General features: G+C 37.3%; 1 protein-coding gene across 2 annotated transcripts in view; it reads right to left on the bottom strand.

Moving 5' to 3' along the window:
- The window catches only part of AFM (afamin), a 24,170-nt gene extending 10,654 nt beyond the window's left edge, over positions 1 to 13,516 (bottom strand). The window contains exons 1-8 of one of the 2 annotated variants that reach the window (XM_073891786.1): positions 13,363 to 13,516; positions 9,505 to 9,553; positions 9,064 to 9,196; positions 7,956 to 8,167; positions 7,000 to 7,132; positions 6,316 to 6,413; positions 5,409 to 5,538; positions 3,691 to 3,905 (exon numbers count right to left, since the gene is read on the bottom strand). In XM_073891786.1, the coding sequence (XP_073747887.1) occupies positions 3,691 to 3,905; positions 5,409 to 5,538; positions 6,316 to 6,413; positions 7,000 to 7,132; positions 7,956 to 8,167; positions 9,064 to 9,196; positions 9,505 to 9,553; positions 13,363 to 13,450 (1,058 nt within the window). In that variant the 5' untranslated portion in view covers positions 13,451 to 13,516. The remainder of the gene's footprint in view (positions 1 to 3,690; positions 3,906 to 5,408; positions 5,539 to 6,315; positions 6,414 to 6,999; positions 7,133 to 7,955; positions 8,168 to 9,063; positions 9,197 to 9,504; positions 9,554 to 13,362) is intronic. The other variant, XM_073891785.1, reaches the window with a different exon arrangement.
- Positions 13,517 to 14,279: the final 763 nt, after the last annotated feature.

Genomic DNA, 14,279 nt, shown 5'->3' with positions numbered 1-14,279 from the left:
AGAATCGAGAGCCCAGAAATGGACCCTCAACTCTATGGTCAACTTATTTTTGACAAAGCAGGAAAGAATGTCCAATGGCAAAAAGACAGTCTCTTCAACAAATGGTGTTGGGAAAATTGGACAGCCACATGCAGAAGAATGAAACTGGACCATTTCCTTACACCGCACACAAAAATAGACTCCAAATGGTTGAAAGACCTAAACGTGAGACAGGAGTCCATCAAAATCCTAAAGGAGAACACAGGTAGCAACCTCTTCGACCTCAGCCGCAGCAACTTCTTCCTAGAAACATCGCCAAAGGCACGGGAAGCCAGGGCAAAAATGAACTATTGGGATTTCATCAAGATAAAAAGCTTTTGCACAGCAAAAGAAACAGTCCACAAAACCAAAAGACAACCGACAGAATGGGAGAAAATATTTGCAAATGACATATCAGATAAAGGGCTAGTATCCAAAATCTATAAAGAACTTATCAAACTCAACACCCAAAGAACAAATAATCCAATCAAGAAATGGGCAGAAAACATGAACAGACATTTTTCCAAAGAAGACATCCAAATGGCCAACAGGCACATGAAAAAGTGCTCAACATCGCTCGGCATCAGGGAAATCCAAATCAAAACCTCAATGAGATACCACCTCACACCCGTCAGAATGGCTAAAATTAACAAGTCAGGGAACGACAGATGTTGGTGGGGATGTGGAGAAAGGGGAACCCTCCTACACTGTTGGTGGGAATGCAAGCTGGTGCAACCCCTCTGGAAAACAGTATGGAGGTTCCTCAAACAGTTGAAATTAGAGCTACCGTTCGATCCAGCAATTGTACTACTGGGAATTTACCCCAAAGATACAAATGTAGGGACCCGAAGGGGTATGTGCACCCCAATGTTTATAGCAGCAATGTCCACAATAGTCAAACTGTGGAAAGAGCCAAGATGTCCATCGACAGATGAATGGATAAAGAAGATGTGGTATATATACACAATGGAATATTACGCAGCCATCAAACGGAATGAGATCTTTCCATTTGCAATGACGTGGATGGAACTGGAGGGTGTTATGCTGAGTGAAATAAGTCAATCAGAGAAAGACATGTATCATATGACCTCACTGATACGAGGAATTCTTAATCTCAGGAACAAACTGAGGGTTGCTGGAGTGGTCGGGGGTGGGAGGGATGGGGTGGCTGGGTGATAGACATTGGGAAGGTATGTGCTACGGTGAGCGCTGTGAATTGTGCAAGACTGTTGAATCACAGATCTGTACTTCTGAAACAAATAACGCAACATATTTTAAGAAAAAAGAAAAAGAAGAAGATAGCAGGAGAGGAAGAATGAAGGGGAGTAAGTCAGAGGGGGAGACGAACCAGGAGAGATGATGGACTCTGAAAAACAAACTGAGGGTTCTAGAGGAGAGGACGGTAGGGGGATGGGTTAGCCTGGTGATGGGTATTAAAGAGGGCACATTCTGCATGGAGCACTGGGTGTTATGAACAATGAATCATGGAACACTACACCAAAACAAATGATGTAATATATGGTGATTAACATAACAATAAAAAATTAAAAAAAGAAAACCTCCTTTTCTGACTCAGCATGCTCAGTGTTGCTCCGTGATTTCTCCTCAAACACTATGTTGTAACATGATGACGGTGATAAAAAAAATTGCTTCCATTTGATGAGCACATGTGTCAGGTAGAAGTGAAACACACTACCTCTAACATTTTGTTCAGTTTAATTTGAGTTAATACCCAAAACTCATGAGAAGCAATAGAACACAGTGGTTTGGTTCTATGAGCAAGAGTCTGGTGCCTGACAGCTCCCGTTTGAATCCTGGCTCCACCGCATATCATCTGTGTGACTTGGGAGCAAGTTACTTAACTTCTGTGCTTCCGTCTCCTTTCCTATAAAAAGGGATAATAAAAGTATCCTAACCTTAGAGGATTGTTTTGAAAACTAAATTAGTTAGATGAGAAGCACTTAACATTTGGTAAGTTTTCACTAATCTCTCTGTCTTCCAGAGCTCCGGGTTCACATACAAAATTGTCTCATTATACTTGAGACCACATGGATGGACCTGGAGGGTACTAGGCCAAATGAAGTAAGTCAGACTGAGAAAAACAAATACCATACGATTCCACTTATAAGTGGAATCCAAAAAAAAAAAAAAAAGACTACAAACAAATGAATAAACAAAAAGCAGAATTAGACCTATAAATACACAGAACAAACTGATGGCTGCTGGAGTGGGGGGATGGGCAAAATGGGTGAAGGGGAGTGAGAAATACAGGCTTCCAGTTCTGGAATGAATATGTCACGAGAATAAAAGGCACAGCATGGGGAATATAGTGAATGGTATTGTAGTAGTGACATACGGGATCAAATGGCAGCTACACTTGGTGATGAGCCTAGTATAATATATAAGCCTGTCAAATCATTATGTTTTGCACCTGAAACTAATGTAACACTGTGTGTCAACTATATTCAAATAAAAAAAAAAAACTGTCTCATGACCTTCCCAATTGTTACTTCATGTGTACCTCAAAGTCAGTGTGGTCAGATCCAAACATATTCTCTTTCCCACAAAACCTTCAACCCATACTTCCCATCTCATTGAATCTGAAAACTACTTACCCAACCACCTAAGCCCCAAACTGGGATTCATTCCAGATGAAGTTTCTAAAAAACAAAAGTGATTTTGTCCTTCCTTATTCTTCAGTGAAAGCCCTTCAGTGGCATCTCGTTACTTAGCACGTCTGCGTGATCTGACCGCATAGACTTCTCACTACCCTCTCTCACTACGAATACCCTACACAAAGCCACAAACACACCGGGGGGTTTTATACTTCCATCCATGATCTACCTCTTCTGTCTAGATTACCAAAATGTCTTTAACTACCTCTTCCCTATCAAGCCTTTCCAAGTTTCCCAAGTACAATTGACCACTCCCTTCTCTGTCTCTACATTATGGGTCACATAGTGCTATCGGAAATAGAAGAACATGTTGTGCATTCATTTATTTATAAGTCTGTCTCTTTCCCCATGGCATTCCCTGTTGATGAAAGCTTACTGTAGATAAAAGCTCTGTCTAACCTCGTAGAGTGCCTGGATTATGTTTCATTACCAATAAGCTTGGAATGAATGAATATTCTTATATGAATTTTATATATGATGATGTGAAACACAGTGAGGTTAACTTGTCCTAGTGACCCAACCAGATCTCAAAGCTAGTCCCTTTGGCTCCAAGTCCACTAGATTCCTTTGAACGGCTGTGGAGTGGCAGAGCATGGCAGTTCAGCCCACAACTTCCTAGGCCAGACCTCCTCTGGTCAAACCCTTCAACAAGTGACTTAGCTGCTCTGTGCCTCCATTTACTTATCTGAAACGGTGGGGCAAATTGTGCTGGTTCATGACTGTTGTGAGAGTTAAAAGAGATCATCTACATCAAGTATTGAGTCCATTGTCTGGCACGTATCAAGTACTCAATAAATGTTAGCCATCCCTATAATCACACAGTTCCATCTTCTTAAAATCAGGTGAAAACACCATAATCTGTAGCCATGATTTTTTTTTTAATCATGTGATACCCAATGATTTAAATGGTTCCCATTCCTTCCACCCAAATTAGCCAAAACAGGTCAAATCATAAGTTTCTGTTTGCCTTATAAATTTCAGTATAGACTTATGTTACTCAGCCATGAAGATCGTTTGATTAGCATCTCGTTCTTCACACACATTTTCGCTTTCAGTAAATTTCACTTCTCTTAGAGCTAAGTCCTTTGGTCTATCATCTTTATTCGAGGAAATGATGCACTCGCCACGCTCTGGCATTTTCTTTTCACAGCACTCTTTGATTTTGCTGGAGATGGAATCTTGTTTGGAACAAATATGGCTCATGACCTTGCTCTGTAGGACAGAAGAATGAAAATTACTTTATTTTCATCATTTCTTCAGGGTTGGATTTTCCTTCATAATGAAATGGTTGTGTATACACAACCAACCATGTTCCTCACATCTGGAATTGCTTCGTCAGATAATTTGATCACAATATTTAAATTTTGTCTTAATGTAATACACATGAAGTTTTCACATGAAGGCAAGTTTATTTCTGATTTCAAATGCTAAAATTATGAAAATTTTGAAATGATTATAAAACCCACATTTCCATAACCAAACAATAAAAAAATAGTGAGTGATATTGCTTTTAATTGGAGTCCGATTAAGGACAAAATAATTCTTGGAGACATCTGTTGTCCACTGCTTGAAATAAAATGTATATATCTTCATATTCTAAAAATCAAGTTAATTAACATACAGTTTTGCTGTGAATTTTAAAAAGTAAAACTGATTAAAAGTTACTAAGAAAAAGCCTCATTTCAACTAAGAAGGCAGGATTTTTTTTCTTTTTGTCTAAAGATTTGTTTATTTATTTAACAGAGAGGGAGAGAGAGAGCAGGAGGAGGGGCATAGGGAGAGGGAGACAAGCAGATTCCCCGCTGAGTGGGGAGCCTGGAGCAGGGCTCGATCTGAGCCTCTGTTCAGATCAATCTCTGAGATTGTGACCTGAGCCGAAATCAAGAGTTGGGACACTTAACTGACTGAGCCACCTGAGCGCCCCAGAAGGTAAGATATTTTTAATGAAATTGTGTTACTTTTGTGTGCATGAACAACTTAAAGTAAGTCAATAATATATATACCAGTATATATGCCCTTAGAAAATCACTTTAAAGAATAACATAAGAGTTATTTTAAATTAACATCTCCACTTATTTGACAAGACTGCTCCTAAATAGCTGGAGGAAACTCAGAGAAAGCAGTTCTTAAAGATATAATGGTAAAAATTATTCTCTGAGCTTTACTACTTAATTTCTAATATCTCTAAAAGAAGATGTGCAATATTAAACAAAATGTCAATATGCCTTAAATGATTCTAAATTCCTAAAGTTTTATGTCAAGGACATTTAGCTGTGTAAAATAGAATCTGTTGAGTAATCTAATAACAATTCCATGTGTAAAAAAATCCCAAAGTTTTATTTGAGCTTATTTGTTAACATTTTATTTTTTTATTTTATGTTATTATTTAACAATTTAACATTCTTTTTTTAAGATGTATTTATTAATTTGAGAGAGAGCATGGGAGGAGGGGCAGAGGGAGAGGGAAAGAGAATCTTCACGCTGACTCCCCGCTGAGCTCGGAGCCTGATGCGGAGCTCGATCCCAGGACCCTGAGATCATGACCTGAGCCAGAACCAAGAGTCAGCCGCTTAACTGACAGAGCCACCCAGGCGCCCCTTATTAGCATTCTTATTTCAGGTGGTAAATAAAGTAGCCACGTATGAGGAAACTTCAGAATAAAAAAAACTGGCTGCCCCAAATCACTATTTTTACTTGGTTTTAGAGAATATTTACCCTCTCATGGATGCACTGCACGGCATCCCCTTCACAGCATCCATCATACTTGGAAGAAACATCTTTTAGGAGGGAGGTAAGTTCCTTAAATTCAATCTTGGGAAATTTCTGACTAAGTATAGCAACATTTCTGGAAAAAGAATTGATAAGCCACTAAAACAACTTCAACAGCAAGTGAGACAAGGGGGACTTCTTGGCTGATACAGTATAAATAGCTGCAATAAGAATTGGAACGCTTGTTTTATTCACAGCTATCTGTACCAAATAGCTGTTTATATGGGGCACAGCCTGCAGGATCACTCAGCAGCTCTTGGGTTGATATTTTGAGTCCTGGACCAGGAACAGGATAAAAAGGACTCAGATATATGTTCGCTTCCATAATTTTTATAGAAAAACACATTTGTCAGGACCACAGCTTCCTGCTTTGAGCCCATTCAGGGATAGGTAATCCATCCCAGAACTCTTTCCTGCTGATGTAGTTAAAATCTCGGACTTTTTCTCAAGACATTGCAATAGCACCATTACTAATTAGTCAGGATGAGCACTAGAGATAAAAATTATCCTTATAAAGTTGTCTCCTAGTCATTAAAGTCAAAGATGGATGGATACATCCCATCTAAAGCACTTGGAGGTTTTAAAACCCTGGTTGGGAACTTCCAGACCAATTCAGATTCCCAACTAACCAAAGAATATCTCAGAAGTAACCATCTTTCTCTCTAGGGTCTCCCCACTTCCCAGGTCTTCTCTCATTCTGAACTAGTATCCTCGTTCTGAGCTATCCATGTGGACTGAGAACGACCTCAACACCCCTGGAGAAGAATAAAAATAAAAAGTCATCAACAATTTAACAAAAATGGGACACAGAAGAGAAAACATAGGCAAAGACAAGATTCGTATTAAAACTCACATCGATTCTAAGACTTGCAGTCCAAACTTCATAAGTGCCCCACAGACATTTTTTTGAAAAGAAGATGATGCTTTTAAATATTGTATGACAGGTTCTGCCTGAAGGAGAAAAAGAAAATTCTATTGAAGCAAGAGCAAAATCCTATTCTCTTATTTCTTAACTACATCTCAACCAAATTTCCCAAAATTTGCTCAGAAACAGAAAATCTATGGGATTTTTATCCTAATAAATTTATATATCAAAAGAAACATGTATTTGTGGCACATTATAGAAGTTAGGCCAGTCTTCCTGATGACTAAATTATGCTTGGTGGGAAGGTGTGTTGTGAGCTTGTCCATCTCCAATGGGATGATTAAATTCTATGGGTAGCCAAAAGAGGGCTTGTCCAGAATAAAAGATAAATGCCATTTTTACCCTATCACTCACTAAGGCTTTCCTCCAATTTACAAGGAAGGCAATGCTAGAAGAAAGACCCTGGAAATAAGCAATTGTCTTTCAAGGGTCTCAAGTGGTAAGAAATTTAGATCAGCAGCAGGTGGACAAAGGGTTGGAAAAAACCATTGAAAGTGGCAAGAAAATGGCCGATAAATGGCAAACAACCCTTTTCTATAAGTTAACTTTCAGTAAAGATCTGCAGTGTGGGGTGACTACTTATCATTTTCATGAAATAAATGCAAAACTCACCTTTGTCCGAAAGCAGTTAGCTTTGTCTTGTTCTTCACAACATGTTTTAGTCATCTCCTCAAAACGAGCAGCAACAGTTAGAAGTGTAGGGGCAAAAACAAAGGGGTTCCTTCTGGAAACTTCATATATATAACTATAAAAGAAAAAAGAGGGAAGGAGGGAAAGTGGTTAAAAGTGGGAAAGAAATTTTCCAAAAAATGGTAGACAAGGGATGGGAAGAAAGGGGAAGGGAAAGGAAAGATAGAAAAAGACAAGAAGATCAGGTTGCAAAACTGAAAGAGGAAGGACTTCCCATTATGGAAGGCTTCAATATAAGACAACATTATCCAGTCTCTAATAAAAGTTTTATCAGTTAAGTTGCCAACTCCCAAATCAGAGTGATGATTACAGTTTTCATCCTGAACACTGAACTATGGCTGCTTCCAGACGGTCAGCAGCTCTCCCTTCCACATTCAAAGAATAGCTACCTGTGCACACTCCCTCTGAGATCCAGGGATTTTATTTCCTGATGTTCAGATCCACTTGTTATTTAAGTTTCAATGAGCACACCCCTTTCCAGAAAAAAAAAATCTCTGCTTCTGTAATTATTGCACTATTGCAAACAGATTTTTGGTAAACATCCATTGATTTAATGTTTACCCTCAGTAAAAGCTCCACCTTCCTTTTGGGAATACTAGATTATTCCCTCCAGTAGCAATTTGGCACCATGCACACACTCTGTTCTAGGGCTTACCACATTAGAAAAACATGTATCTTTATTGAAAGGATCTTGAAAGTAGATTTCATATCTTATTCATATTTATATCCTCAATGCTGAACACAGAATGTGACCCACAGTACACGTTGAATGAATTAATCCATCAATGAAACTAGCTATGTTCCTTTGGAATAGATACCGGACTCAGCCTAAGAATAATTCTTCAATTAGGTAATCCTTCTGCTAAAAGAAAACTTACTTGTTTAGAAAAGATTCTCTGTTATTTTTATAAGTCTGGCATTTCTCTTCAGGATCCAGGGTAGGAAGAGGAGGCAGAAATCCTACATCAGCTTTCTTATTATGGAAGAAACAAAGTTTTCTTTCCAAGTCGACCTTACTGCAGCAGTGTGAAAAATTATGCTTTTGTGGCAGTCCCTCCAGAGCACATATATTTTCCAGTAAAACATCACTCTGGACAACAGAAAAGTAAAAGACATTTTATTCATTGTAAAGTTTTTCAACCTTCTGAGATGACACAATGAATGCAATGAGTGATGAGTGTCACCCTTCGGGAAAGAGATTCCAATTTTGCCAGTATTACCAATAAAGCTTTGCTACCCACACCTGTGACAACCATCCCACACTTTGGGAAATTTTTTCTACCCTGCCTTGGGAGCCTTTAACCTCTTACTCCTTCTTTGCTACTTACATTTCTCTTATATAACAGCTTTTTTCCTTTCTCTCAAGGTGATGAGGTCAGAGTGTGAATGTGTTGGTAAAGTATTAGCGGTAGTGTTTCGTAATAGTCTTCTAGAAATGCAGATGGTGAGGTGCCTGGGTGGCTCAGTCTGTTAAGCATCTGCCTTCAGCTCGGGTCATGATCCCGGAGTCCCGGGATTCAGCCCCGTGTTGGGCTGCCTGCTCAGCAGAGAGTCTCCTTCTCCCTCTACCTCCTCCTGCTCTCGCTCTCTCAAATAAATAAATAAATAAAATCTTTAAAGAAATAGAAATGCAGATGGTGACTCTATTTGGCAGAGGCCCAGAAAAGGGGGTGTGACAATAGAGCATATACTGAGAGAGGCAGCTAAGAAGGCTACCTCTGTACTTCTGTGCACATTGTCCAACTATTGGCTGCCTCCCTGCCTGTATACATATGGCATGGACTGCCACCTCGTAGCCAATTCCGTCTATGCACCATAATACAGAATTGCATCTCTCCAAGGAAAGTACCTTATCCTAAATTCCAAAGTCAGGCAAAATAAAAAATGAGGGGGCATGGAGCATCTCTTTTTTTTTATATTTCAAGCCAAAAATTCTCTGTTCAACAAATAAGCGTATTTGTTTAAAAATGCAAACAATTTACTTACAGCTAATTTGTAACACATTGGGAGTGTCACGTCACCCAAGCATTTATCTCTATATTCTGTCATGGCTTTTACCAACACTTCTACTTCTTCAAAGGAGATCTCCTGAATATACTGAGCAAGTGCAATGATTGTGCTGCAACAGTCCACAGAGAGTACACAGTGATCACCTGTAGAATTTCCACTTCTGTCCAACAAAAACTCATAGAAACATCCACTTACTGATTAGTCTCAGGAAATTAACGAAGTGTGAGGGCTATAAATTTTACAATTTCTTGACAATTCAATTGCTTTATCTGAATTTTAGGAGTAATACTGTATTTACTTTTTAAATACAGCTTCTATTTAATTGAATTACTTTTGAGAAGCATTAACATTTCTGGAATATATCAGATAAGATCATATAAATGCCATCATCATAAAAAATAGTTTAGAGAAACTCACATATATCCAACATTCTCCTCTATGAATTTCTGGGTGATACTGACATCATCTGAAAAGCAAAGATATATAGGTTATTATGTATCCTGGTATTTTAACATTTTCCCACCAAATAACCATACATGACATCTATATTTACAAAGTATAAAATAGAAAACTCACTGTAGAAAGTAATTTGGCATACTTAACAAGAAGGAGAAAAGTCATATGAACCAAATTTGAGATCTTAATCACAGCCTACTATGTACTCAAGAGATATTCATTAAGTTGAATTGACTTGAATTAGTTTCAAACTGACCAGACTTCAGATTTGCCCTTGATGTCTCCCCAGCCACAAATGTCAAATCCAAGCCCCATTTTCATGCTAAGTATTTATCATGTATGACTAGGAAAGCAATATGAAGATTAACTGATACGTGATGTATTGCTACTACAAGGCACAACAAGAGATGCCATAGTGTGCTAGTAGTCAGTATAGTTTATAATGCTAGTCAGACACAGATATTTAGATGATCTCTGGACTAGTCTAAAATCATTGATTCTGTCCCAAGGAGCATATGTTAGTCAGAGCACACTTATATTTGTCCACATAGACTACTTTTATGGAGGCCTTACTTTTGCAAGGTATTGTGCTGGACAATATGAGGCAATCAGTGATAATTAAGACATCTCCCCTGGACCTCGGGTCTCTAAGTACTCTCATAGTGCAAGTGACTTATGAACATGACTATAATCCAATTTAGAATGTACATGACATTCTAAATTAATATGGGTAAGTTTATGACAGGAATGCTTTATGATCCTTGGGTGAGAAACCAGAAAAGGATTATAGCAAGAGTGGCATATGAGTTGAATCTGAAAAAACGTACAAGATTCCAGCTAACAGAGAAATAAAGAGGCTCATCTCTCTGTGTAGAGAGAATAATGTGAGGGAAATTACAAAAGTAAGAAATCTTGGGATGTATTTGGAGAAAGTCAATTAATCCACTTTCATGAAGAGAGTGGGTCATAAAGAAAAACGGAAACTAGGGTAGAAAGGACTTGAATCCATATCCTGGGGGTCTTGCACTTAAGTCTAGGAGTTTGGGCTTCAGTTAGAAGCTATGAAGAGCCATTGAAAATGTTTATATAGAATATTATTTCTTTTTTTAATTGAAATATAATTAACAGACAGTGTTATATTAGTTTCAGGTATACAACTTATTGATTTGACAATTCTATATATTACTCAATGCTCACCACAATAAATATAGTCACTATCAGTCACCCACACAACATTATTACCATATTATTGACTATATTCCTATGCTGTACTTTTCATCTCCATGACTTATGTATTTATTTTATGACTGGAAGTTTGTACCTCTTAATACCATGTATTTATTTCACCCATTCCTTCACCCACCTTCCCTTTGGCAACTTTGTTCTCTGTATTTAAGAGTCTGGGTATTTTGTTTGTTTTGTATTTTAGATTCTACATTAAAGCGAAATCATATGGTATTTGTCTTTCTCAGTCTGACTAATTTCACATAGCCTAATATTCTCAAGGTCCATCCATGTTGTCACAAATGGCAAGATCTCATTCTTTTTTATGGCCGAGTAATACTCCATTGTATATATACACCACATCTTCTTTATCCATTCATCTATTCATGGACACCTGGGTTGCTTTTATATTTTGGCTATTGCAAATAATGCTGCAATAAACATAGGGTACATACATCTCTTCAAATTCATGTTTTCATTTTCTTTGGTTAAATAGCCAGTAGTGGCATTACTGGATCATATGGTATTTTTAACTTTTCAAGGAACCTCCATACTGTTTTCCACAGTGGCTGCACCAATTTACATTCCCACCGATAATGTATGAGTGTTCATGTTTCTCCACATCCTCACCAACACTTATTATTTCTTGTCTAATTTATATGCAACCACAAAAGACCCTGAAGAGCCAAAGCAATCTTGAGAAAGAACAACTGGATGTATCACAGCCTCAGATTTCAGGATATACTACAAATTTATAGTAATCAAAATAGTATGGTACTGGCACAAAAATAGACGTATAGATCAATGGAACAGAATTGAAAGCCCAAAAATAAGCCCACATTTATATGGTCACATATAATATGTGACAAAGAAGACAAGAATATACAAGAGGGAAAAGACAGTCTCTTCAATAAGTGGTGTTGGGATAACTGGACAGCTACATGCAAAAGAATGAAACTGGACCGCTTTCTAACACCATACACAAAAGTAAACTCAAAGGGATTAAAGACCTAAATGTGAGACCTGAAACTATAAAATCACTAGAAGAAAGCATAGGTAGTAATTTCTTTGACATCAGGCTTGGCCACATTTTTCTAGCTATGTCTCTGAAGGCAAGTGAAGCAAAAGCAAAAATAAACTATTGAGACTATGTCAAAATAAAAAGCTTTACACAGAGAAGTAAACCACCAACAAGATTAGAAGGCAACCTACTGAATGGGAAAAGATATTTGCAAATGATATATTCAGTAAGGAGTTAATATCCACAATCTATACAGAGCTTATACAACTCAATACCAAAATACCCCCAAGCAATCCAAGTAAAAAAGTGGGCAGAGAATCTGAATAGACATTTTTCCAAAGAAGACGTACAAATGGCCCAACAGACATCATTAATCATTAATCATCAGGGAAACACAAATCAAAAGCACAATGAGGTATCACCTAATATGATTATTTCTATATGCTAAGAAATATCAGGCAGGTAGTGGTATAGCTAATATGCAGGGAATTAGAAATAGACACAGACACAGACTAGAAATAGACACAGTGCCTGACAAAGAGAAAGTGACAAGAACTATTTGCCAAAGAGATGGGTGGGAGAATGAATGGATGGATAGAAAAAAAGCAAGAAGCCCATTAGGTGACATTTGTAATTGTTCTACTGAGAAATCAGCAAGACATGAATTTTGTTAGGAGTAATGGAAATGTAAAGGAAAGCACAGATGCAAAATATATTGAAGAGACAAAAATCAACAGGATTTTTGAAGAAGTCATTACAAGGGGCAAAGTAGAAGAACTCAAAAAAGACCATTCCTCAAGCAGCAAAGTAGAAGAACTCAAGAATGACCATTCTTCAAGCCCTGTGACTGGTCTCACTAGATTAGACTAGCAGGCACTGTGGGGAGTATGAAATTAAGTCAGATGCAATCCGCATCTCCAGAGCCACGGCAATGCTTATGGAACTTTTGTGCAAGTTACAAAAAAGTCCTTCATCCATGCCAGAGGGATTACAAAAAGACACTTATTCTAAACAAATGAAGTTTAAAATGTTCCCCCTTTGGGAAGAAAAAATATATGTCACCCTTTCCCCCCAGGTTGACACTGCCTTGGCCAGATTAATGAGTATGTACAAACTTGAGAGTATTTATAAACTGTGCAGTTGAAAGAAGCAGGGTCCTGCGTACCCTAAAGGTGTTTACCACCTAGTTGGGAGATACGTTGAACAACCATAGATTAAAGAAAAATCCCAACTCACATCTCATGCTTCACTGTTACCATACACTATATACACTTGCAAGAAATACTAGTATTTTTAAATCCAAATTATATAACCCAGCAACACTTTCTATACTGCCATAAAGCTGGTGACCATTTGCTGGGTCAAAGAGATAACTACTATCTCTGTCCATAGACTGGGTAACATGACCATGAAAATACAAAATCTGGGAAGGTTAGTTCAAGATATGTGACCAGTATATATAAGCTCATGGGGGGAGGGGAGTGAAAAATTAAATGGAAATAAAACAAAGTTAAAAAATAAGAAATTATCCCAACCTAGTCATTCCTTAGCTAATATACAAGTAAATTTCTTACCTACATCTTGAGGCTGTGTGGGCAGGGTTAGGGATTCAGGCACAAAGAACAGGAAAATAACAAAACCTGTAAGTTTTAACTGTTTCATTTTTTTTTTTTTTAGAAATCACATTCACAAAAGAAAGTAATGTAACTGAGGAAGATCAAGTTTTTATATTATTCTTTGACACTATTAGTAAAAAAGTAACCTGTTTAACCTATTTCTCATATACCTCACGTTTGATTTTTATTTGATCACACTGCAGATTTTTTTGTTAATTATTAACTAGAAAAAAAAATTATCTCTGTGTTTTACTGGAAAAATCTATTGGGTTAGAAAAAAAGTCCACAGGTTAAGTATGCACAATACCTAATCAAATAGACAACCGAAAAAAAAAATCTTAAAACATTGCAAATGTTAAAGAAAAAGGGACTAGAATAAATAATTCACCAAAGAGGAAGCACAACTAGAAAGATGCTAAGTTTCATTAGAAATCAAAGGAAGTTAAGTTTTAAAAAGTAAAATTTTTATATACCTGACAGAATTAGAAAAAAGAAAATAATTAAGATGTCCAATTCTGGAAAATGTATAGTAAGACAAGTCTCATATAATCAAAACTTTTGGAAAACCAGTTTATATTAAGGATCAATAATCTTGAAAATATTCATATTATTCGAGCCAATCACTCAAATTCTGGGAATCTACACTAAGAACATGATCCTAAACATGGAAATATTTGGAAGTGCATGATAAAAAGGAAGTCAATTTTTTTAGTTATGCCAGTAAAAGGGCCTGAAAACAATAGCAACCAAGTAGTAAGGAGCATATTTCATGCCCACATTTTGGGTTCTAAACACTCTTCTCTACTATAAGGATCCTGAGCTTCTTAGAGAAATGAATAATTCCAGATATGGGACATGAAAAATAGAAGATGAGC

This window comes from Callorhinus ursinus, unplaced genomic scaffold (genome assembly GCF_003265705.2).
Source record: "Callorhinus ursinus isolate GAN/ISIS: 27379988/994484 unplaced genomic scaffold, GSC_fseal_2.0 scaffold4, whole genome shotgun sequence".
Lineage (NCBI taxonomy): Eukaryota > Metazoa > Chordata > Mammalia > Carnivora > Otariidae > Callorhinus > Callorhinus ursinus.
Note: the sequence above shows the minus strand (reverse complement) of the source record. Positions and strands in the feature narration are given on the sequence as shown.